This window comes from Megalops cyprinoides, chromosome 15, assembly GCF_013368585.1.
Source record: "Megalops cyprinoides isolate fMegCyp1 chromosome 15, fMegCyp1.pri, whole genome shotgun sequence".
Lineage (NCBI taxonomy): Eukaryota > Metazoa > Chordata > Actinopteri > Elopiformes > Megalopidae > Megalops > Megalops cyprinoides.
In genome coordinates, this window is record NC_050597.1 from 11,299,835 (window position 1) to 11,327,004 (window position 27,170).

The following is a 27,170-nucleotide window of genomic DNA, read 5'->3' on the forward strand; positions in this document are numbered from 1 at the left end:
GTTGTTTGTGTGTTTTTTTTTTGTGTCTCCTCAATCTACTGTAAAACCCCATCTGCCACACATGACATGTACCACTTTTAGAGTATGCTGGCTTGCGCTGATAGCTGTGTGCTGTGCATTTTCCCCACCTGGGAAGTCAAACATGATTCAAATTCCACATTTAAAGATTTATGACACTTAAACCTTCTGTATTTGAATAAATGAGTAAATAATCTCGAAGTCAGAATTCACCTGAAATTTGAATAGGGTGCAATTACTCCACAGTGTATTTGTGGAGATTGGTCCATTTTTTGATTACTGAATTATTTTCATGTCCTTGCACAGTTGCATACTGCAGTGTCATGCTGTGAATTACAGAGCACAGATGCCATCGATTAGCACTTCCACCTCCACCATGTCCGTGGACCTATGAAACTACTTGCTAATAATACCTGGCCACATTAAGCATATTTCAGTGAGCACTGCCCTGTGGTTGAGGGAGGAGATGGCTGCAGAATATTATTCAAATTAGCTGGCAGGAAACACTGCACTTCCCCTACCGCCACATAGAAGACCTTGATGTATATTTAGAATAATATAATTTCTTATTTTGTTATTACAAATAAGATTAATCCCTATTTTCACGTTTGTGAAAGAGTGTTGATAACCGACATGCTTAACGCCAAAAGCATAGATTCATTATAAGAGTGACTTTGTATGTTTGTTTGTGCAAAGCTGAGAAGGGAAAAGTTACACTCATATTGGCACATTCTGGGCTTATTTTGTTTGCATATTAAAGTGTTGCTTTTATTTCCTCCTCTTCATGTGAATGGGAAGCCATGTATTATGAATGGGACGTCTGGCTCATTACACTATACTATAAACTATATTTCTTTTTGATTTTACATCTGTTTATCCTGCAGTTTCACCGTGACTAAGTGTGTCACCCCTGAAAGTACACAAAGGCTCCAGAATGTTCTCCTTCTCCCGGCTATCCATTAGCGTTTATTGAGGGGCTTATGTGCTTTTATTAGGAAGTTAATGTTGTTTAAAGACAAGTGCAAGTGCAAGTCAGAAACAGCATTAGCGACAGCATTAAAAGTGAAGGACTCAGAGAAACGGTGTCTCGGGAGGTGCTAGGTCACATTGCCATGTCAGTGCGGTACAGCCCATTGCCCATACACACTCAGAAATGATGAATGCCAAAAAGTGCATTACGGACCATCAGCTTTAAAACCTTAATGAGCAGAATCAACCACTGTAATTTACTGGATAAACCATGAAGTGCGAGGGGACAAAAAATAATTTAGGCAGGTTGTAATCAAATGTAATTAGGTATAAAAAGGTCAGGAGTCGACCTCTGTCTCTGCTTAATTATTTTTCGCTCTGAAACTTTGATTAAAAGTAAATGATGGAAATGCACAACAGCCTCAATTGTAGATTTTAAAGTATGTCCTCAGTCAAAAATGAGTACAAATGGACTTTCACCATTAATACATTTTTGTTGCCATTAGTCTCCATAAAACAAATCATTATAATGATTTTAAGTGTGAAGACCCTTGACCTGCCTGCCTCTATTAGTTCAGGCATGTACTTCTACCTGAACCTGAGAGCTTGTGAGTAAAATCATGTGGCTTGAAAAAGTATTAATTTGTCCATATCTGTGTGCAATGATGGGTATCTTTCACTAAGATTCTGCATTTGTCCTGTCACACTTCTCTTGCTGTACATGGTATTTTATGGTATCACACGGTATCCTTTCAGAGTATACTATATAACCTATGCATTCAAAATCAGCACCTTTCTACCTAGCCTGCGTTTCAGCACCCTCACTCACACAACCTCCGCCTGAAATAATCAAATGCAACGGATTGCAACACGGAAGAGTCCCTCGGGCAGGACCAGGTGGTGTGGGTGGGAGGAAGGATGCTAGCGGCTCACCCCTTCCCTGTATCCCTCAGGGAAGGCCCTGTGGCGCAACATTAATATGCTCCACCACAACATTTCCTCTCCATCGGCCTGCCTCGGAGGAGATGCCGCTTGGCAGAGGGCTGCGTATTCACAGCGCCGTGATACGAGCAAGGACACGACTAAACACTTACAGCGAGAGGACACGTGTAAACACCATCCCCTGTGTACTAAATCAAGTAGGACGGTACGGACTCCACATCTGCTGCGCTGGGTAAGAGAGAGAGGCTGGTGATGCGCAGAGATGCCGTCAAAGTCGCTCTTCAGAGGAGCGGGCAGGAAACCTAAAAGTAACGGCTAATGGAGTGGGCCCACAGTTTGGACAGGCATGGGTGCCACACAGATCATAGCCTTTTGATGCTCTTAAGGTGTAGGGCGTGTATTAGGTAATCATTCCGATCTCTGGGAAATTGGAGTTTTATGTTGAAAGGAAATGCCATCTGAGGCCTCCTATCTGCTCTGCTAAGATGAAAGCAGAGAGCTGGGACATGGAAATCCCTCCCGTCAGCTTTGCCTGCTGTGTTTACCAGCACACTCACACAGCTTCCATCACTGCTCTCTGACCGTTTTCCTGCACCTCAGTATCACTCCACTCCACGCCATAGCATACTGAGAACTCTTTTGATAGTGTTCAACAAATTACTGGAAAGCTTAAAATTAGGAAAACATTAGTATCTCCTAATTGCAGGGATGCCATCAGTGCAAATTGTTGAAGCTGTCCTGGCAGTTCCTGAGATCCCAGAACTCGGTTGAATGCTTGCTAAAGAGAAACTTGTCTTATCGCCCAGAAAGACCACGGGGCCCAACTCCCCTCCACCGCCTGTCCAGACGCCTCCTGGCCACACACATGCCTGGCCTCGCATGCCAACCCTGGCTACTGTGCACGGCACCGTCACAGACCAGATTCGCCTGCGCTTTATTGCTGAAGCAGTGAAATCGCGATCTCACGGTAGGGTAGCAGACAGCTTGAGGTGGTGGTGTGGGGTGTGGGGTGGGGGTGCCTAAATGGAATACCACTGATCTAAGCTGTGGGGAGAGGAAAAGCAGGCGTTGCTCAGGCACGGGGATGCAGGGCAGCATTAGGCAGCCTGCTCAGCATTGCGTGTTTAATTCTGACCTTCCTAGGAACCCTCCACTCCTGATGCATCGTTGCCTTTTCAGGGTCCAGCAGAAGCTTGTGTATAATGTTACTACCACCCAGACAGTGCATTTAGAGCGCTCCTTTTTCTGAAGTGCCCCTGTAATTTTCCACTGCTTTTTTTTTTTGGTGCTTAACTCTTTCTATCTGAAAGAGGCTCATATTTGTAGTCGCCCCTCCCTCCCCCCCCCCCCCCCCCCCCCCAAAAAAAAAATCATCGTTTCTGATGTTGTTTCCTCAAACCGTTCCCATGATAGATGACCACTCTCCTACTCCCTGACAGGCAAGCAGCTGATGCCACATAATTACAGTATCACCGTTTAGGCAAAATTACCAAATTATGCTGGCTCTCAAGAGGCAAGGTAGAGTGACAGCCCAGTGAACAAAGGAATCACAGCCAACCAGAAAAAAGGGGGACAGAAAACAGCTTGTGCCTTTAAAACAGCACATGAATATGCAGGCTTTTTTTCCCTAGTACTCTGCACCGCAATTATATCAAAGATGTATGGGGAAAAGTCCATACGCAGGAGAGCTGATGCAATGCCCCACTCTTAGTAAATGTTACTACACATGTATCTGGCACTTCAATTTATTGGATTTTTTTATTATTTAATTTATTTTCATCTCATGTTTGGAGTCTTCTGAAAGCAGGTTTGCATATTTAATAAAACTGGCTTGCCAGCTAGTTTTAAAAGTAATTCCCAGGTGACAGGAAAGCAACCTAATAAGAGCTTTTTTGATACTGTTTTTGATACGCATATACTTATCAGCATTGCAACAGGCATAGTAAAATGAGTTTCATATTTTCTTGTTTGATACAACAAGAAAAAAACTTGATTTGAGAGATAATACGTGTGTTATGTTTGTAAATACCAGTGCTCTCAGAATATTTAGGTCTCCTGAGCGGAGTTCACACTGACGGCAGTGCTGTGTCGTCTGCCCTCAATGACCAAGAACCTACAACAGAGGAACAAATAGGTTTCATTCTGCGAGGGCTAGGGTGGCTAGCTCACCCAGGGTTTCCGCATCACACCACTGTCAGGCACCCTTTCATTCATCCAGCACCTATGAGTTGTTCAGACAGCATCACTTAGTAAGGCCTATTCACCAATGGGTGCCCACTTCACTGTGATGACTTGTACTTCAAAATATATTCCTGCACAAGTTCAGAGGTTGTCACAATGAGACTAGCATAACGTACATTTTCAAAACATGTTTGCATGCAAGGTAAATACATCAAAAAAGAATATATAAAAATAATGCATTTGTTTCTCAGAACATATAGCATCTGACAAATACATTTTTTCCCTTTATTTTTATATCAAATTATATTTTGATATAAAAAGAAAAAATGCACCACATACACACACAAGCAATAACCCTCAGCTTGGATTTAGCCTGCAATCAAGCAGAATGATTCATTTAGTTTCACAAGAGAATCACTTTGAATGCTGTTCAGGAGTCTGAACATGTTTCACATAACCCCTCCCAACAGTATCTTCAGCCAATGCTATCTTGTAATCTCACATCCTCCACACACCTGTAATCTGTCCATCTGATTAATGATGCCACCTCCTGGTAAATATATGGACATATTGTACTATCCATGGAAAAAAATAATATTTTGAGAATAGATTTTAGAGATGTTAAATTTATGTTAATATATTTAAGAGTATATTTTAGAATATATTTTAGAGATGTATTTTATGTTAATCCCAACTACAATCTATTTCATTTTCCTATAGATGGCAATATGTTTTTGTGTTGTTTTTTTTTTCCTTTTTGAGGCACCCGGTCAATAACTGTGTGCACCTTTGAGGCCATGATGAACAATTTGTTTTGAAAAGGGTGAAACACACATATTTGGTTAACACTGAGGTGTTACCATCGAAATGTAGGAGAGTGCATGTTTGTGTGTGTGTGTGTGTGTGTGTGTGTGTGTGTGTGTGTGTGTGTGTGTGTGTGCGTGTGTGCCTGCCTGCCTGCCTGCCTGCGTGTTTTTGTTGGAGGGTTTAGTTCCTTGATTGCAAAAACAAAGATTTTATTAAGTGGACCATTAAGGAGGAAAGGGGGCAGATTGAGGGGCAAGATTAATGACAACAGAAATACTGTGTTTCTCCATTTCTTTGAGCAGTATGTTTCTTTGATGCAAACAAGCACCACGATTCATTACTAATAGGTTGGTGTGACATTTATGGGGTGCTGGATAACTGTTCACAGATCAGCAGTCTACCATGTATTTTTGTAGGGTTTTTTTGTTATGGCAAAGGGCCCACCACACAAGCTGAGGGGAGGTTAGCCATTTATTACTTCATGTTACAATTGCTCTTGTTCCCCCAACGTGCTAAAATAAAAGTGTACTTGAAACATGAATAACCATAAAAGAAGCCGGTCTCCATTTTCCTGTTGAATCCCTTGAATTCACATCCATCAGAGTAAGCGTGCACCTGGAACGAGTGTGTAAGCTTTTTTTTATTCAAATGTATCCATATAATTTTGTTAAAGAACATGATTCATACTCATTTGAAATAGCAGATAATTGAGATCAAGTAACCTGCCTCTACTAAAAATAATTAGGTTCTGAAGAACAAAAAAATGTAAATGTGAAATTGGCAGCAGCAGTAGTGTGGAGGAGCGCTTCAAGAGCTGGGCCTGAAACCAGGAGGCCACAGGCCCGGTTACCCACAGCAGCCAATGCTGCCGAAGAGTAAGCTGCGCTTTGCTTATTCCATTCAATGGCACATTCAACACATCTACTGCCATCTGATGCTTTTGAACCTTTTTTTAATGTTAGCGGTACAGTACAATGCAACTATCTGGTACGAACTCACACTTTAGAGTGCACAATGTAAATTATAACCAACCATACATATTTTAATATAACCATCATTTTTAATGTTCATGCATCTTGAAATAGTCCATAGAGTTAGAAAAATGGCTAAATTTGTTGCCACAGCTAAGTGTATTGGATATACAGGTGAATTGTGGTTGCATCAACCTTTGTTTGGTTCCCTTTTCTTCAAAATAGGTGTGCAATCACAGATAAGGGAATACTCAAAGCACTGTAGATTGACAGCAGGCGCTGAGTGCATAGCAAAGAATTTCTAAGAAATATCTTCTGCTCAAGGGTGTCAACTTTAGGATTTCTGATGATAGAGGGTTGTCTTAAAGCCGGTGAACATATCCAACAGTGTGATAACGTTTTGGTGGTGTAATTTAATCACAACGACCTAAGTGTCACTCGCTAATAGGGTACTTTGCAGTGATTTATTTCTATTTGCAGAATGGGGTAACAGACGGCAGAGTCCCTTGGATTAAATAGGGCATAGAAAAGATTTTTCAAGCACTCATCAGCAAGGATTTATCATACATTAAGGATCAGCATTACCCCCAGATGCAAATACTGTAAATATGAGGTACTGACATCTGGTGCCAATACGCAGACCATGTGACCTTAAAAGTAAACAGGTAAGCTAAGCTTGTAAACGTATAACCACACATCTTGGCAATATGTAAAGGGTACTTCTTTTTCTTTTAGGGCTGGGGAGTCACCCATGTGTGCTGATTAGCAATGCTAATTTAATTTAATCTAATTTAATATCGTAATCTTAATGTAAACACATGCCAAGAGGAGAAGAAATATACTGTCACATCTTCCGATGGCATGACCTGACTGAATTTTTGAAGGAGTGCAGAAGAGGGCCAAAGAGAAAGGTGCCGAGTCTGTCAAGATCTCAGTTTGTAAAACATTTAATTAGAAATTATCATTCAACTGTGCCATACTTTTATATTCCAGAGCAATCTGGGCATCGTAATGGCTCTGATATTGCACGGATAATGCAGGGTTCTCAATCTCAAGCCAGAGGTGACACTTCGCATCACTAATGACCATTTCTCTTGCAGAGACCAAAGGAGAGGCCAGCTCATGAATCAGAAAGCAAATGTTTACTTCCTGCTCCATAACTCATTAGAAATTATGGACTCCTGAATAATAACTTCTCTAATCTATGTTTTGTAATGAAATAAGGGGAGCTGTCTTAAGCAATGACTGATTTTAATAGCAAAATTCGTCAAGGTAAATTAAGATTGTGATCTTGAAGATTAAGCCCATATTACTAGTGACAGACCAGCATGGCTAATGATAATCTAATAACTTTAACAACGCACTTCCTTGAATTTACAATACAGACAGGAATAGGATTAACTCAGGTTACAGAGCAAATGTTTTTGATAAAGGACTGCAAAAACATGAAAAAATGGCCCTGACATCCTTATATTTTGCTGTGGTGCATGTTTACTTCTTCCCAAATTTTATTCAATAAATAAAGCCATTCATCATGGCTTTTGGAGCTGTACGGGCTAGAAAATGCAATCTCTGAAATTCATCAAATTATTTTAATTTTCTGGGTCTCCCAAGTGGCTCAGACAGGAAAAGCTCTTGTTTGAAGCACAGGCTGAGACCTACAGCAGGGGTTTGAAACTGGCTGTGTCATCTGACGGAAAAAAAACTGGCTTCGTTCTGCTGGCAACAGGGGTGGCTAGATTGGCCAGGGTTGCCTTGTCATGCCACTCTGGGACTCACGCAGGCATCTTTCAGTCACTCAGATAGCATCAGGAGGATGTGCCTGTCCTCCAACAGCACCTATGCTTGTGGGACTTGCGGTGTGAAAAATAGTCACCGTATGCATGCACGTGTATCACAGGATCTCACAGGCCTCGGCCCCATGCTCCTAGGTGGGTTCGGTGGTTGTTGTTGTTGTGGTGGCGATGAGTTTAAATGCATAACTGGAAACTACTCAAACTTAAATAATAAAAAAAAATCAAAATGCTAAACACGTGTGCACACAAACACACATCTACATTTTATTAAGGTATTCCACTCTTCAGCTGCTGCAGATGATGTAACCCTGGAACCTGTTACCTCAGAGAATGACTGCATGGCAACGACAGGGTTTGCACTATGCTAAAATCCTCATCTAGAATCCTTTACCATGTCACTGCCTTTCTTAGCTGGCAGGAAACAGGCACAATATTCAACTGTACGTAAATGTTACAAGGTGAAAATGCAGCTCAATAATAAAAAACATAAATATGATGTTTAATTACTGGTGCTGCCAACAGAATTAACATAACATATCATGGGCTTAAAGCTCATGATAGCAAGCATTAAACATTCATGAGATATGATATTTGTACATATGCTCAGAAACAGCGCTGAAAACACTGTCCAGGATGGCAGTGGGTGGGCCTCGATGTGTTCACTAACAGTATAAACGAAGGATGTTCACAGTGCAAACCGTCATCCGGTCCGTATCCTCCCTCATTAAATGGCAAACTTTCTTTCAGCTGGACCTAAGAGGTTGGGAAATACATTTTTCACTACATGATCTACATAAGTAACCTTGCCCCAGCTTTGACTTGCCAAATGTTCAGCTTGACTCCTTCCAGAACCACAAAACTAGACATATAGAGGAACACCCTTACTGTATGTTCTTCTACTATAAGGAGTGAATTTGAATCTCAGCTAGTAAAACTTGTATTAACCTTCCTACAACACCTCCAATGACTTGTTAAATCATTTCTATTCTGCTCTGTTCTATTCTTGTCTCATCTGCAAAGTTTGCATTATAAAAATGACAAATATAAACACCTTAAATTATTAACCTTTTAACTGACAAGATGGATGAAGCTTGCTGTCTAAAGTGTTCCCATTTGGTTCTTGTATTCGACTTCAAAGGGTCTCTCTGATGTCGGTCTGGGGGTATTAGGCAGACTGAGGTCACCTTCAACAAGCACTGAATTCTCTGCATCTACTTAAAAAACAGCACCAGGCCCCAAAAGTTGATCTTGGCAGCAGCCAACATACGCTTTAATTGCTTCTGTCCATCTATCAGCTTTGCTCTCCAACACTTTATCCTGACAGTTTGTTTTATATACAACATCTGCAGTGCATTTTTTTTTGCTAGCATGAAAATACTGGACATAGGCATCTGAATCCAATTCTTTGTTGACAACATCCCCCTAAAATGTAATTACAACTGATCCACTTATTTATCCAATAAAAACACTTGAAAGTATGGGTAACTGTATGTAGGTACAGCATAATATACTGTTGCTGCATTGATTTCTGTATGCAATATATCTTGATCATTGCAAACAGTGATGGAAATTTGAGAAAATAAACAGGTATGAGCCATTTGAAATAATGAAATGTGGCATAGCATTCACCGAAAAGCATTAAAATTATTCCCTCAATCCATGCCTTCACTTATCTGGGAAGCCGCAAGTCAATTGTTCGATCATTCAGCATTTCCCTGTGTCACAAAAAAATGAAACACTCAATAAAACAATAAAAAGCTTTACACATAGGTTTGAGTGCTGTCAATCTTTAAAGCTCCAAGGATGCAAACAAAACTGAGTTTGAAACCTGAGAGTCAAAAAGACCAAAATTATTATAGTCTGCCTTGAATGTTCCTCTGAGACGTTAACTTTCACGAATAGACCTCTGGGCTTTAACACGTACAGCAATGCCGCGAGGAAAATTACAGAGAGACAGTATATGCTAAATTGCACAGTTGTCTCGCTTTGGCATAAGGAACATGACAGCGTGAGATAAGTGTGTGAGACTTCTGAGCCCCGCAGACCATGAGATCAGGGAATCCTGGGAGCCGTACTGCCCATCACTCGAAAACTATAATCTGTGGTGCAGGGAGTAGTGTGAGTTTGGATCTTCTAAACATGTGAAGTCTGCTCAACAAACACAGCTTGCTCAGACAAGGCCCACTCTATCTGTGTGTGTGTGTGTGAGTGTGTGTGTGCGTGTGTGTGCGTGTGTGTGCGTGTGTGTGTATTGTATTGTTTTGTTTGATCCTCTCTTCATCCATTTCTGAACAGTTAACACTCACAAGCAGACTTTCACCATGAATGGCTAAAACTAGACAAACACCCAGCCAGAGGTGACAAAGTAGAACAGGATCAAAGGCCTCAAGTGCTCTATCTCATTGGCAGGTAATAATTAATGTGGGAACTGTCTATTAGGAAACACAGTGGAGACATCAGTGGCTGACGTTAGTGTTGATTAATCGTAGGTGCTGCTGTGTAAGGCCTGTGTCTACACACTGAATGACCAATAGGTTATCATCCAAGCTGTGAATAAAAAAAAAAAATGTATTGTGATCTCAGACTCAAAGTGTGGTTTTTCCACGTCCTCAAAACAAAGTGCAAATTAGCTCATATGTGATGGGTAAATAATTAATTTCATCTGTTTGATGTAAATAATTTAGTTCATCTATTTTACTTTTTACTCATTTGTGTATTTGTTTGTTTTTTATGACCATACTCTGAAAATGTTTTGAAGTAAAAATTCTGACATTATAAACAGATGAATTAATATTTAATGTCATATTTTGCAAGCAAGTCTTAGTTTTGTTTTATATTTTTCCCCTGAGCAGAGAAAGTAGGGGAAAGTGTTTGCCTCACCCCTTTAAAAAATACTCTACTGAGAAGTAAAATATTGTTAAAGTTCAAATAAAGATGGATGCAAGACTTCATCATAAAAGATAAGTTAATGGAGCTATTGGGCTGGCGCCAATTCAAAATTTCCCAGAACACTTAAAGTATGAGGAGCAGAGATCATATAGGACAGGGCGTACAATGAGGTCAGCCTCAACACTGACTCTTCTTCACATTAGGATAAATACTCTACTAACACCATCACATTTAAAAGCTAATGTTACTGTAATCAGCCAATGTTCTTTCTAGCTTCTCAAGCTGGAAAAAAATTGCACTGAAATGCAGACAAATGCGTTGAGGAAAAAACACCTGAAACATCTATATTTTAATTGAAATCATCTCTCAAGTCACAGATCCTTTTCTCATGCATAATACAAGGGCAAATAGACAATTTCTTTGTCAAACATAGGTAACAGGCACTGTTTTATTTAGTTAGTTTCCATTATAGTAGATGGATAATTACTCTAATTTATTAATAATTAAACCCAGATGTGGCTCAGCTCTTCCAAAGGCTCTGCTTATTTGCATCGACGTTCAATAAATCAGTGTGGTGGAGACGTTTCAGAGCCCCTCAGCTGAAGCCCAGAGAGTGCAATTTCCCCTTGCTAAAAGAAATTGCAAAAGACCGCTTTTTCAAAATAGCATTATCTATTGTCTTATGATGTCACAACTCCAGGAGGAGAGAATACTACTACACTCTAAAGCATTAGCTTCAGGCACTTTCTCTGGGGTGAAGAATGCGTGGAGGAATTTTCTTTTGCGTACAAACATCAAGAAGAGGTTCATTCTACTGCCATGCTTTTTACTCTATCCATTTCTATGTATTTGCATATCAGGTGAAAGAATATCATTTAACACCATATGACCTGTACTGCAGAAGAATTCAATGTTGAGTAAAATGAGATGGGGTGAGCCCTGGGAAATCAGGTAAATCCAGTTATATTCACATTCACTTGGCACAGTTTTCTCCGTTTTCATGAATTAGACTTTTTTCTTACTTTACATTTCCCTCAAACTAAATTGTTTAAAATTCACTGAGTAAAACTGTTATATTAAAATGTCATTTGAACAATTAAACCAGAGGGTGTATGCAGTACTCAGGGAGTAACTACTCAATGATCAATTCAGCACAGAGATAATTCCTCTCCCTGCTTGAAGCAGGACACATTGTGGCAGGCCGTTATTTGAATAAAACTCACGTCTGAATGTCCAGGTTTTCAGCTCAATGCTGACCGCATTTGTATCTACAGCAGCAAATTGAAATGTACTGTATCAAATTATCGGAAGGGGAAAACGAGGCTGGAAAACCAAATTAGAGACAGAGAGAGGGAGAGGAAGAGGAAGAATGCAGTTTGTGGAACACTCTTGCTTCCAAACCCAGTAGCTGGATCAGCGCCTCAAGCAAACATTTTCAAAAGGATCCAGTTGGTATTTACTTCCCTCCTGAGAGAATCAAACATATTTTCCAAGGACAGACTGGGAAAAGCAGTATAGTGTTTTGGCAAATTAAGAAAGTGAGAAAGTCCACTTTGGAAAGCTAAGACGCTGCCAAGGCATAAACGGTGAACGGGCCATCTGTCATTTTGTGTTACTGGCAGTCTTAAAAAGTTGAAAGCCTCAACCATTAGAAGATAAGCATGATGTGCTCATGCATACATGTGCCTATGCATGCATGAGTAAACAAAATGATGCATTGGATCAATTTTTTGAAGGGGAAAAAAAACATAAAAATGGATTTCCATACACACATAACCATGACAACAATGGCTACAAACAGTTTTGTCATTCTTCTGGGGTGGTAAAGCTTTGTCTTAGTGCTGGAGGCTTTTCTCACCATCTGCACAGAAACACCAAACCACTGCTTAAAAATGGATCATTTTCTCTCCAATTTGGTGGCGATAAAATGTGTTTTTCTGCACTTTGAATTTTGCCTTTTTATGCAGTTGTGGTTTGGGACATGGCTTTGCTTTATGCATATGAAATTTACACCACACTCCAGAGCTAAGATGATATGATATCCCGTCTGTATGTTTAAAACACTGAAGGGTTTCATATCTGTTCGAAGTAAAAACAGATATTCAAGCCAAGACTTTTACCCACATTAAAAATGGGTCTATCCTACTCCAAGGTAACAGAATTTACTCTCTTTCCTGGTTTAATACACTGCTTACTTACTGGTGTTGCCAGTTACACTAAGGCTTTTCGGCAAAGTTACCTTTGTGCCTTGGGACAGCTTTTACAGCTACATACTTGCCTTACAAAGTGTAGTTAGTAAAGTATGTACATCTACGCTATTGTGTTGTAATTTCCAACTATTTAATTTCAGATGTATTAGGATCAATTACAATCTCACAGCTTTGATCGGTACTTACAATGTTAATCCTACAATCCTATAATCCTACCCCTCGTAACATTTTCATGTTTTCTTCACAAGGCTAATCTTTTTACAACGTATACAATTATTTGTGATTTGAATATTTTTAAAGAAAAAATATAATCCCAAATAATGCATGCCATCTTTGCTGTCAATCTTTAAAGCTCCAAGGATGCAAACGTATAGAAACTCAATTTAGATGTTATTGTTTAGCTGGGTAATTTACCAAACAATTAAATAATGGCAACTAAGAAAATATAGCACAATGATAGAGGCTCTGATAACAATGATGAAAAGATGGTATTTGTAATAATTAAATTTAAGGACAGATTTTGACATTATTGCCAGACCTTGGGAGATACTGGGAAAATCTCTTGGCAGTTTCTGCCTACAATAATCAAGCATTTATTTACATGAATACTGACAGAATGAGTCTTACCCATTCACATACATTCCTCATTGTTCTCATTGTGCTTCAGCTTATCTGAACGTAGGGCATCGAATGTAAAAGCTAGCTCACAATTCAAAAAAGCCTACTAAGAACACATGAAAAATGAAACAGTGAGACATGAAATAACAGATGCCACACACTGAAAACACACCTGAGCAGAGAAGAAGCACTTTACGACACATTAAAACTGATGATGACAAGGAGAAACCATAAACTGAAACAGAAAATACTGTAAAATCTGGAAGAGACTGTATTTACTTTAATCCTCAAGAAGTACATACTGGCATTATTAGTTGTTAAAGCAAGATGGATTGGTAAAAGGATATGGATGAATCAAAATTGTTTTACAAATTGCCCTGTGGCAAATCATGTACTACTAAAATTCATGAAACCATTTTTTTTTTTTAAGAACAAAGATGCATTGTTGGCACAGAAAGCACCCTCCAATCTCCCGGTGAGGCGCTTCACTGCTGTATTACATTAAGAAACAACACATCAGTACCACAAATGCTTTCAAACAGCATTACTCTTTTATTTTTTATTATTATAACTTTCAAAGATTATTTCATTTTTGTACTGAAGCCAGTTCTTTATCAAGTAAGTGTAATCATGGCCTATTTCCCACAGAAATAAGTCAAGAGAAAGAATGGCAATAAAGGTTGCCTGCTACTGCATTATCCTGTTTCAAGTCACTGGGCTTGAAGTAATAATTTCTAGTAACACTTTTGGCCCAGTTTCCATCATGAGATTGAGTGGAAATGCCAGGGCAAAAGGGCTTTTCCATAATTTAACAGATATAAAGCATGTTCAACGCTGAAAAAAGCCATTATCTCTTATATGCACTCTTCATACTTATCTCACAGCATTTCCATTGTTGGCAGGGGTAATGGAAGGTGAACTACCTTCAGACACTGTGGTTACCATAACAATGCTAGAACAGAACTGCCAACCCTCTGTGGCTGTCACTGCAGTGCCAAATGACCTCACCAAAATAAGTCTGATTACAATGTACAGAAATATTAACAATTATAACATTGACTGTAACAGACAAATCACTATTGCTCTCATATTTCCTGTGATTTGATCACAGATTTAGTGGCAAAAAATGTATGTTAAAAGATACAAACAAATAACTGTTTAGTTGCTAACACAACTTGCCAGCTAGGAATACCATTTACATTTACATTTACATTTATTCATTTGGCGGACGCTTTTATCCAAAGCGACTTACATAGGTTACAGTTCTTTACAATGTTATCCATTTATACAGCTGGATATATACAGAGGCAACTGTGGGTTAAGTACCTTGCCCAAGGGTACAGCAGCAGTATCCCAGCGGGGATTGAACCGGCAACCTTTATACAGTGGGTTACGAAATTGACCTAACTGCACTAGCTATTTATTACTAAGCAAGAGTTCTTTTGCGGAGCTTTATATCAGCATTTTGTCATTGCACAAATAATGTCTCAATGTCTTCCCTAGCACACACATGCTGCTAACTTGCACTTAAGTGGCACATTGTGATCTCAGGGGTATACTAAATTTCAAATTCATTACAAAAAAATGGCACAGGCGTTAAAAATAAAAACAACTTATGTTGTTGTCAATCCGCATGCCTTTTCAACATTGCACTGATTATAACCTGCTATGCTGATCTTGATAGCATACATTATAATGAAGAGCTGAAATCAGTCCATATTAATGGGAGACTTGAATAGGAGCAGACCGTAAAGTGTGATATAACCTAAGCTTAACCTCTTCAAAGTTAGTGTAGTCATCTGTCTAAACAACATTTGTGTAGGAGGAGTAAAACAAATTAGCAAGTTTCAAGGCCGAATGATAAAATGAAGCATGAAAAGGTAGAATGATAGATGAAGTGATCCCTAACATTTTGTTTTCCTTTCTTTCTCTCTCTTCTGAGAAAATGTGACAGTGCTGTTAATGTTTAATAGCAGTAATCAGAGCAGCCTCTCTGACAAAGACAGGCTCAGTCTGGATGTGAGAAACTGCACAGTATAATTCAAAGGTGTGCCTTGTGCCTCCCTTTCTAGTGGCAACATATCACATTAAAGGACATGGTAGATGCAAACAGCACATGGAAGATATGACTATATGAAGAAAACTGCACTTAAAACAACAGGCTAACTGAATATGGCCATATGGCCATGCACGAGAAGACACAAATGTAAAAGACCCTGTTGTGATGAAAGCTGCAGACATATTGGATGTTATGGTTTTTCTCTGAGCTCTGAGCAGACTGGACACAAATCTTGCTGTCACACACAAAAAGCAATGCTTTTATGGAATGCTTCTGCCTTTACACAGCAATGCCAAAGATTGCTTGAATATCCTACACCCATAGGGTTCAACCCCCTGTCTGGGATGATTTAGGCCACTGGTGTTGCACATGTTTTTCCTGCTCTGTTTGGAGGGGTCTTTCTGACAGACCTCTGGAGTGACAGGTGCATTAAAAATAATTACCCCCATCCCGCTTCCTCCAGCTGTACACACAGTCCCGTCCTTCCTAATGACTCTCCTGCCTGCCACAGAGGCCATGCCTGACCAGAGACACAGCACTAATACAGGTCTGGCACTAAATAGGCCCGGGCTACATCATTAGCTTTGCTGCCATTAAGACAATCGCACACAGACATGCAGATAAACACCCCACAACGACATTTTTATGCCTTGCAAATGTCTAATATCAATACATATCTCTGACACTGAAACTGTGAAAATAGTATATGCTGTATATATATATGAAATTTCATAAACATAAAATGCAGATTAATACTGACAAAACATGCTACATATTCGCAAGCATCAGATTTTATAAATCCAACAATGTCAGTCCTCTTGTCACACAGCACATGTTGAGCACAAGGTAATCAACACCATTCAAGCCACATTCCAGTTCTCACAGGGATTTGACCCTGTAGCTATCCGTTCTGGCATCGTCAGTCCGCCCTCGACAGAGGGGGGCTTTGACCCCGAACAGGGCAAGGGCCAAACATGCGAAAGCGCACTCGAAAACACTGCAGCGCTCTCAGCTCACGAAGCAGAGACTGACAGTCCCTCTTTAGTACTCACATTTGGCCGGGAGGTCGTAGCCGCCGGTGATCTTGGCATTGCCGGTGTCGCAGCCGTTCAGCGTGGTGCACTCGTCGTAGAGACAGGGCCCCGCCGCCTTGTGTATGCAGCCATCCACTGAAACACAGACGCGCACAAGGTGAAGGCACTGACCTGGAGCAACCGCGCTCCCGACGGACAGACAGGACAAACACACCTCCTCCCTTTTCAGCCGCCCAGTTTCATCTGCTCTCAAGAGGGTCTTACTTTAGTGACTTCTTGTGAAACCGTTTACTAACTCTTCGCTCTTTCTGCCCTCCATATCCACGTTGCCGACAGACACGAAATGGCTTCACGCTTCGCATTGACAAATGCGCCTTGATATTTTAAAGCGATATAACTTTGCAGTGGGTGGCGTAAGAAATCAGTGTCTCTTCTCAGCAAACAAGGCCTTTGGAGATGAATTGTCCAGCGCTGAGCCAACTTCAAGGAGGTTCACCCTACATGCTATATGTGATGTAATTATAGAACAGCTACAGCTCGCCTATGCAGTGTTTTCTCATCAGGCCCATAATGCCCAGCAGATGTTTCACATTTGGTCCTATCTCGTTTAGGGTCATTACGCTCCTTGAATTATCCTAAGTGGCTAACACGTCACATTACTACATTCAGCTTTTGTTGTTTTTATTTGAATGCTGAACCGAAAAGCCCCTGCCTTCTTAAGTTTTGACAGATCTTTTACGAAACAGTTTATCAGTGTAAAAAGGCGCCACAATGTTCTCATTAAGCTTCTACCACCACCGCAATCAAGAGAATATGAAATTAACAGGACTATTTGTATCCAAATTTAGCAGCAGAATTGTGCCCCCTGCAGCTAACAATTGCAATTTGGTGCCTAAAACTGAAATAGAAATTACAGGAACAAGAGCCCTCCACAGTTTCAAAGCTACATTCAGTTCACAATTCCAGATTTTTCATTCCTCTTCATCTTCAAGAAGCTCAGAATGATGACAGTATGTTTCCCAAAGCCCTAGTACAGGGAGCTCTACCTCATAAGGATTTAAGTTCACTTTGTTAAAGCCAGTATGTGTCTGATTAATAGCATATCTTGAACAGGAAGGTAGAAAGACAGAAATCCAAATTATCAACCTCCAAATGCTGACACCTTGCTACAAGTTATCAATCACATGCAAACCCAAAGAATTCCACTGATGTTCCTCGGTATTCCCCCCTATAAACAATTGAGGCAAAACACCTGGTGAAGATGTGAACAAAGAGGCCTTTTCTCCCTTTTTAAAGACATATATATGTAAACAGGAACTTCACTTTTAGCCCCATTAACTGCTACCATTGACCTTGTCTGTGGACTCGATGAATGGTTCAGTTTACCCAGTCACATAAGCTGGGCAGATGGACTTTGGAGTTTAATGATCAGTATCTGTATCAGCATAATGACAAAATGAGACATAATTCGATCAGCAGGAGATTCAGGCTGTTTGTTTCACTGTGTTGCACATTTGGAAGGTTTACATTTATCACTACAGACAGGCTGATGCTGTGCCTCACATGTCATGTGCTATCTAAAGAGCAAAGGGACAATAAGTTGCCCAAAAACAGATTTAAAAAGAGTGGCAAAACCATGCTTCTTTAGAGAGTTTCGTGAGAAACTTCACGGTGATAATATTTCAGCCCGTCAAAGATATTATCTTTACATGAAGTGGACGGAAGGTCTAGAATTTCAGTAGATGAGATTTTGGGTGCCTTTCATTTTTTTGGAGGAAGTGTAAAAGACAACAGCTGGAGAGAAGATTTTCCTCCTTCCAAAGTTCGCCTCTATCAATCATCTTTAATGGGCTGAGGAACAGCAAGTCGACAGAGACTGATTGCATTTGCAATGCGACAAAATATCATGCCTTTAAAACAGAGAACATACCCTGGACATTCATATATAGATTCAACAAAATTTTTAAATTATTTCTGGAAATAAAAATAAAATTCATGGTAGATGAATTTGGAAATAATTAATCTTTTGCTTCTACTGATCACCCTATGTAGTATGACTACTCTGGACAGGAAATAAATAAACATATCTCACAAATTAAAATTGTGGTTTTGTTTAAGCAAAAGCAATTACAATAAAACTATCTTTGTTACAGATGGATTGTGCCCCTGCAATTGCTTTTCACACCCGGAGAAACTCATTTTTCCAAGTGTTCCATCACAGAGAGCTCCTGTCGTCTTTGAGCAAATGAATGAGACCCAGGTGTGAATCCTGTGACGCTTGTGTCCTTCACACACCTGTGTGGCTGCTGTGACAGGAAATAAGATGCATGCCCCAAATAACCTAATCCATCAGTGAAACACAGCATTCCTGGATGCTTATTTGATAGAAATTCCTGCCAGAGTACATGAGTATAGGGCAACACAGTTGCCATGGGAGTAAATTGATAAATATATGACGGGAAAAAAACAGGAACATGGTAGTTATGTGTTAGAATAAGATAACTGTACATATACTGGTGCGGTTTATTTCTCTGAATGTCAGACAACCAAATAAAAAGACAGAAACAAAATTAGAACTTACATTCTGTATATAATGAAAATGCAAAAAAAAAAAAAAAAATCAGAATGACCTAGAAATCAGTGTTGTACATATATTCAATTTTCCAACATTTCTACAGGTATATAAAGTACAAAAGTATCACGTCTTTTCAGAATATAAATATTCCAAACAGTGCTAGTAAATGACAATTGTCTGGCTTATAAAAAACACCGATTAATACAGAAGCCAGCTTGAACGCAGGTAAGCCAATGACACGGCAATTGGCACCATTGTATGGCACTAGCATTCAGTATCAGTTTGAATGACATACAATGGCACTACTTAGCAATACAATGCATACATCATGCATCTCAACCAAAAATGTCAGTCCAAGTATACGTACTGCACATAGAATGAGAGGGGTATGTTTTACACTGTACCACATTGTAGGGGGTGGAAGTAATTTGGAATATAGGGGGTGGAATATATATATATATATATATATATATATATATATATATATATATATATATATATATATATTCCTTCTCTCCTGTGTGTTCTCTTTTCTTTATGCAAGAGGCCACGTGTACTTCGCCTATAAAAGTAAGGTGCCATCCCTGGGCAATTTTTCATTCCTGTGTTCACTTTTCAGTATTCCCCACCAACAAACTCATCTCAGGTTAAACCCAAGTGAGCTTACCCAGCCCTGGAAAAAAAAAGAACTGCATTTCTATTCAAGAACAGACAGCGCCGCAAATGAAAATGGAAAGTTTTGAGCAGCCACGCTATTCTTCATTCTGAGGGATGGCTTTGAGGATACGGCCTGCACATTATGTTTCTGAGTCCGAACCCATTTGCCCATCCTTTACAGGGCAGCTGGATCCTTAAGACGCGTCATAATAAAATACCCCACCGCGTGGTCCCCCGTTTCATCTTTTATTGACCATTTATCAACATGTGTCAATAATTTATTGCGGTCCAATCTTGGGGAGCACGTTTTTACTTTTGCTCAAAATCTGGCATCAAGGGCAGGTTTTAAGTTCAGCATCTGGAGCCCAAGTGGTGCAGCCAATTTTGGAAAAACTGCAATCCTTCAGCAACATGCTTGTATAATATCATTAAATGTATTGTTAAATGGAATATAAACCTTTTAGCAGTTATTTGTGGAATTTTATTAGCTATATTTCATAAATGATAAACACATTATCTAGCTTACAGCATGCAAGGAAAAAAGACAAAAATGGCAGAGGTGTTATGACAGCCAAAGTTTTCTACCAGTTAATATGTAAACTACTTCAAACGAGCTGGAGGAAAGAGCAGAATATCAAAATGCAATGCAATCTGTGCCCAGTACCCAGGGATTCAATTTCTGTCATTTGTCAAGAACACAGTCTAAAATCTCTTAAAATCACCTAAACCTGAGGACAAATGTCATTGCTTAGGATTCATTCATCATAAATTCTAAAATTCGGTAGAGCAAACTACCAGGAAAAAAGAAGCATTACTGATAGATTTTTGTTTGTTTGTTCTCATACAAGTCTGGCTTTGAGGAACATGTGATCAAGACTGTGTGGAACATATATGCATATATACAATTTTGAAGCGTCAAAGATTCAAAAGCAGTGACAGTCTATCTATAAGAGAGATGCATGTGGTCTTTGATATAAGGACAAAGATACAGTGCATTTACTAGTCTACCAGTCTAGTCTACCGAAGCAAGAGAGAGGATGAAGGTCAACATGTACAACAAAGACTGCTGCACCCTGTATTTACAACACATGGCTTTAGCGCTGATTGCTTCCTTTCCATCAAGCGATTCAGGTCAGTGACCTCCATCCATGCACTCAGCTCATCAAATGACTCTGTCCTCTCCTCATGTACACAGGCAGGGGGGTCTCCAGCCACTCTGGGCACCAGGTGAAACACAAACACATATCCTCATTTACACACATCGCTGCACACAAAACACAGAGAGCCGAATCCATCCCCAAAGGATGAAGTGCTAGGTAGGTGGTAGGCTCCATCTTTGACAGCTTTGTGCAAAGGGCATAGCTCTGTATGGTTTCACAAGGACATAAGGAAAAAAAAAACATGAATTGACACAAACATCCAAAATCAAACAGAATGAATTGTATGTATATGTATATACATTGGTCTTGCAAAGAGCAGAGGCAGATTGTCTTAAATTGATGAACCGTATGCAGGTGTTCCATAAAATGCAGCCACAAGGGGCATGCAAGCTCTGCAGTATGCCAGAAGCTGGATAAACAGGAACGCCTATATCTCTTACTCATAAACACTTGCGCACAGTGGGCCTTGAGAGTGCAGGCTCTGTGCGAGGGGACAGGTAGGCTCTCAGACCCTGCCACCGTACCCTACACGCCCTGGCTTACCTGAAGCAGGTGCAGTGTCGTTTGCCTGGAGCTGGCTGACGCAGTGAAGCAGCTAACCCTTGGCAAAAACAACCCCCTGCTGTCCCCGTTTCACTCAGGTCCTTCCCACATGGTGTCCCTACTCTGGACCCTCACTGTCAGTCCTCCTGGATGAACTATGACACATGCTATGTGCAACCATAACAAGGCTTGTCCTGGTGCTCCCTGGATCAATTCACAAATGGACCTGGTAACGAACTTCAGAGCCAAGAGCTCCCCCCCCCCCTTCTGCCGGTTATTGCTTTTCCAGGAAATTAAGTAAATTTCACCAGTTTCCTGGCCCTTGCATCATGCTGACCTAGAGAAGCTGATTTATTTAGATCACATTCATCAAACAGAGGATGGGCGAGCGTCTTGTGTGACCAGGCAGAGGGTGGGGGTGCCCGTTCCTCAATGCAGTGCACTGCTCTTATCCATACAGCAGGCGCATCAAAATGCAAAGGAATTCATACATTTCTAATGACCCGCAATCAGCAAACGGTTTGGCCATCACTATAGAAACAGATGGCAGCCAACTGTGGGTTTGCTACCGGGATAGCACTCCCCTCGCTCAAGATTTATTTCAGCTCAGAAATGGATTATAAATGTCATCAGAATGAGCCAAGGAGTAGTTTCCTACCCATCCCGTGTAATGAAGATATGTCAAAGGTCGCTTTGGTCATGATAAGTCACAGGAGAACCCATTCCTCATAGTGTGGAAAGAGAGGAACCTACAGTGCTCACTGAAATGCAGCATCTGAAAAGGTCGACAGCAAGCTGTTGAACTGATGACAGATTTCGAATGCATTACCTCCGTCATCTGTTTCCCTTCTTGCCAGAGTTAAAGAATCTTTTCTCATCTAAAAGAAATTAACGACGCAAAAATACTGGTCTCAAGATTCAGGAGAAGTAGAGTGACCCAGATGCGATCTTGCTGTCAATTTATTTTCTAATATAACTGGGATTTCAGGGTAATTCCCAGCTGATTCTGGTGTTAAAGAGGCTGTTACAATTACACAGAAATGGGTTTGGAGCCTCATTAACTAAGTGCAGCATTTACTGCCACCTTTGCAAGGAAAGGTGTGCTACATTAGCATTCCTATCAGAAACTGTAATTCTAAACTGACATTTACAGTGTGCTGAAAGTCAGAGCATTTACTGGTTTTCATGTTTATTCTCTCAGCATAGCTCAAGCCTGCTCAAGCTTGAAAATAAGAATGAATACCTTAAAAATAGAAGGAATCTACTGCATCAATCATTGGTAGAATTAAATTGTGCAATTTGTACAAATGTATTCATTTATACAGAGGTAACACTCCCTTCCACTGTAATTTTGTCTTTGATTTTGAAAATACCTTTTTCTCTTGTACAATAATTTCACTTTTCATTATAGTTTATTTTTTGGTATTTTTACTGTCTCTGATTACAATGTGGATCACTCTCTAATGTTGATTCCCCACTCATAACATGCATGAATATGTGACAGTCTGTTTAAAGACCTTTCCTCCTTCGTTGACAGTCCTACGGGTAGGCCCACATTACAGCCAAATCCCCTAAAAAAAACTGCTACTAAGCGATGCGCAAATGATGGTGCCCAGTACAATATTTCAAAGCGCATTTCTACCGGTGCCCCATCGGACATTTTAACTGCAGAGTTTTCATTTAAGTGTCCCAGCCGGTGCCGAACAGCATCTGCTCCTGTCCGCCAATTTTCGCCCCTGTGAAATATAACTGTTAATACCTCATCTATCTCCCCCCCATCGCTGCTTTGCGTGCTATGTGGGACGGCGGGTTTTATTAATCTTCGTGCCTCACTTTATTTTGCGAAAACTTTCTGGGTACCTCTCCCTGAAGGGAAGACTGCACTCCACTAATGAAGATAACTTCGGGCTGGAGGCTGACTGGTTCAGTGGCTTCTCTATCTATGTGTTAAGGGGGAAAGAAGTAAACCCAGGGCACTTCCTGAGATTCCTGACCTATTCATCTCAGTTTGTACATCTCTTGTTGTTCTGAAAATGCTTATTATGCAGCCATCATGGGGTGATGTATTCTTTAATAACCTTGGCACTGGAACTATTCTGGGCAGCTGTTGTAAGGGGTACTGATGGGGCTCTTTCCCCCACGTGCACTAAAGTCTGCAAAGCCCTGCTTACTTTCCCTAGGCTTCCCTTCTCGCACATTCTGAGAACCTGTCTGTCTTTTTCTTTCTTTCTGTTCTTCCATCCGGCACAAAGGATTCCTGCTCTGCTTTCATTACAATTCCCTGCTTTTCAGAAATAGTGTCAGCTGCAATTTTCCCTCCTAATTATTTTCTGTCCCTCAGTGGTTTAGGAGTTCGGGATTCAGGCCGAAAAGAACAGAGCCAAACTGGCATTAGCCTGTGAGAGAGGCTGAAAACCAGGGGGCTTTCAACTTTAGACTCACAGAGGAAAGGAGGAAACCTGTTCAATTGACAGAGCAAATTTTGCAAAGGTCATCATCACCTGTTAGTGCATGCATGATGACAGAATGCTCATAGACACTAAATGAGGTCCACTTATGCCATGCTTAATAAAATTCTTTACCATTGTGCACAATGTGTGATATTGTATGTGATTTTATGTCACACATACAGTATCATATTATATATATATATATATATATATATATATATATATATATAGATATATATATACACACACACACATACACTCTGCTACCTTTTTGATTTACAATACAATTTTCTACCCAACTAATTTCAGTAAAGGAGATAATGATGTGAATTAAGCCCCAATCAAGTGCCAATAAGAGATCCTTCAAGCACGAAATGTCAGACATTCAACACTTTTTCCTGTCGATCCTTTATAAATCGTAACGGATCCTATTGTTGTGGAATAATAGCAGCGATAGAAATTTATGATGAACCAGAGTTATTTCTCCTGTGTATTCTTGAATACAATAATGATCATTATTATTCTGACTCTAATTCCAATGTTAATGCAGGATTAGAACAATTAGCTGCGGAAGTGTCAGTCACAGACAATGATTCTTCAAAGAGGGTATTCTGTAGAAACACTTTGGCTTACAACATCAGATTTAGATTACAGCTCTTTGGACAAAGAAAAGATAAAAAGGCATAATACCCAACATTTAGCATCCTTCAAAACACACCACTGACCAGCGGGAAACCATTACAGATCCTGCATATTTATAACGTCAGGGAAATCATTACAACATAGCTTAGGAATCAATATTCAACAAAGTGAAAAAAATTTCTGCAAACATTTGCAGGCAACAGCCACACATCAAGGTGTCAAGAATGAAATGTGAAGCCAAACTATTGCAGAGTAGCTTTACAGAGTCACAGTGCAGATTAATGGAAATTGTGGTATGGTACAGACTGGACTATTGGGGAACAGATACTCTGCATACGGTATGTAGAGTCCCACTGTTTACTATAACCACTAAGCCTTCCTATAATGGATTAGGATCATTTTGTTTTACTGTAAATAGCCCTTCAGACTTTTTGCAACACAGTTTCTTTGTATTATTAAGTAGTCCTGACAAGGCTTCAAAAGGCTTCATATAGCACTTGAACAAGGCCAGGTCAGGTGATGGTTTTGTTTGATATGCAAAGATGCAAAACAAAAGCAATAAAATGATCTTATTTCAGTTTTTCCTTTTCACCTCTTCTACACTTATTAAAATGTTCAGCTTTAGAGAAATGGAGCTTCACTTCTGCAGTCCCTCACTGTGGCTTTTGTCTTGCATGTTAATCTCTCTGACCTCAATGTCAAATTAAATGAAATATTCATATTGTCTCAAATGCTAATTATCCTGTTTAATTTCCCACTGTTGTGAATGGGGTTTAAGTATTAAAGTTCCACAAATCGACCAAGCTGAAAATGCTCAATTTCACCTAATTACTACAGAAAGGGAAATTCAATCCTCTTCCTATTCAACAGCCATCACCATCCTTGCACAGTGGCCCCCTAATGAAGAAAAGGGCCCTTAACATTTTTAGCAATGGTCCATATCATCCAATCAAGACACCTCAGCATGACTGCTTCCTATTTTGTCTCACTCCCTGGTGAGGTCAGAGGTCATCAATTCATTTGAAAACCTCCAAACCTTACCACTTATTTCAGTTGTAACATGGTGTAGATGGTACAACATTCTTACAATTGTATTTGAAAGACTTAGTACTGGACTTTTCCATTTTTAATTTTCTTCTTTTATAGATCTACTCTTTTATTACAATGGGAATATATTTACAGGGGATATTGAAACCACCAGAAATCATTGCGGTGGCTTTATTTCAGATGTGAAATTGTAATGACAAATGAAGTGTTTCATCATCACCTGACAATTATTTATTGAGATTTGTTTCCCGTAATACTGCTCGTCTAAAGTGTGTGTGTGGAGGTGGTGGGTGGGATGGGGGTTGATTGCGCTTGTCAATTTGATTTGAGGATCCATTTCCTCAGGCTTCATTTTTAAACAATAGCAACGAGATGTCTCTTACGTCACACTACCTGTACAATGTGGAAGCCCAGATTTCACAATCAACACAGGCTGTGCTGAGAAAGAGGAGCAAAAACAATGACTTTCATGCTTCTCATTTCCTGTGTGTGATTGTCTTTGAGTGGGTAATTTACACCTTAAAAGCTGTAAACGCCTACGTACATCTCAACACATTATCACTGGAGAACAGTAATTGCGCTATTGTAAAAACCATAACAGGACTAAGAGAGAAGCTTAAAACTCTGAGAGAAGAGGAGGATTTCAAAGAAAAAACTGTATTTTTCCCGAGGCCATAAACCCCCTCAGACAGGTTAGGTTACCACAGCCTCATCTGGTGCTGCCGTTGTGCCCATAAACTGTGACAGCTGAGGACAGGCCGGTGCCAGCCCCTTGCGGTGCTGGATTCCTGGGGACGCAACAGCCATGTCCCTCCACAGCCTTGTGTCACTGTTTCACCTTTTTTTTTTGTTTTTTTTTCCCTTCCTGGGTTCCACACATGGGAACCCTGCACTCTTGATCGACTCCAGTCTCTCAGCTTACAGTCCGTCTGCATTGTCAGAATTCTCTCTCCCTGTCAATCTCTGTCTCTCTCCCTCTCCCTCTCCCCCTCTCTTCTCTTAATGTGAAAGTACATTCAGTTCTCATTCAGCTGCCCAAACTGCCTTTCTCATTTACCCTAAGGGCCTCCTCTTCTCCCTTTTGGTGTGCTCACTCTAAAACCCAACAAACACTTTCTCTGTCACATTCTTATTTTGTAAGCAGTAGGAGGGATTGTCACATGATACACTTTACCCGTTAAACATCAGAACTAAACCACGCTGCATGTGGTGATGAGGTCACCCCCTCTCCAGCTGCCTGTTTTCAGCATTCCTTGAAAAACAGTGCTGTTCCGTCTGCCTACCACCTGTGGTCGGTTCTTCCACACCCAATACCACACTCATTTTTCACCTTTGACTCTTCATATAGTTCCTTGTTATGGACGGCTATTACCTTGTATGGTCATTACTGACTCGACGCGCAGGCTTGAATATCTTTGAATGTCTATCTGGGTTCTACATTTAAAATTACCCCCGCACACCTGAGGCACTTGCATGGATACTTGCTTCTGTGACAAAACATTAAAACCCATGAGTGAATGGGTTTACATGAGCACATGCGTGTCACAATAAAAACAAATAATTATAGATACTGATTGGTTCTGATGTGCTGAACTTCGAATA

The 27,170-nt window shown here is 40.2% G+C and overlaps 1 protein-coding gene across 1 annotated transcript in view; it reads right to left on the bottom strand.

Annotated features, from left to right (window-relative positions):
• LOC118789823 (ADP-ribose glycohydrolase MACROD2-like) overlaps nucleotides 1–27,170 on the bottom strand; it is a 271,812-nt gene that overhangs the window by 74,083 nt on the left and 170,559 nt on the right. The window contains exon 5 of the mRNA XM_036546484.1: nucleotides 16,513–16,629. Coding sequence (XP_036402377.1) covers nucleotides 16,513–16,629 — 117 coding nt within the window. The remainder of the gene's footprint in view (nucleotides 1–16,512; nucleotides 16,630–27,170) is intronic.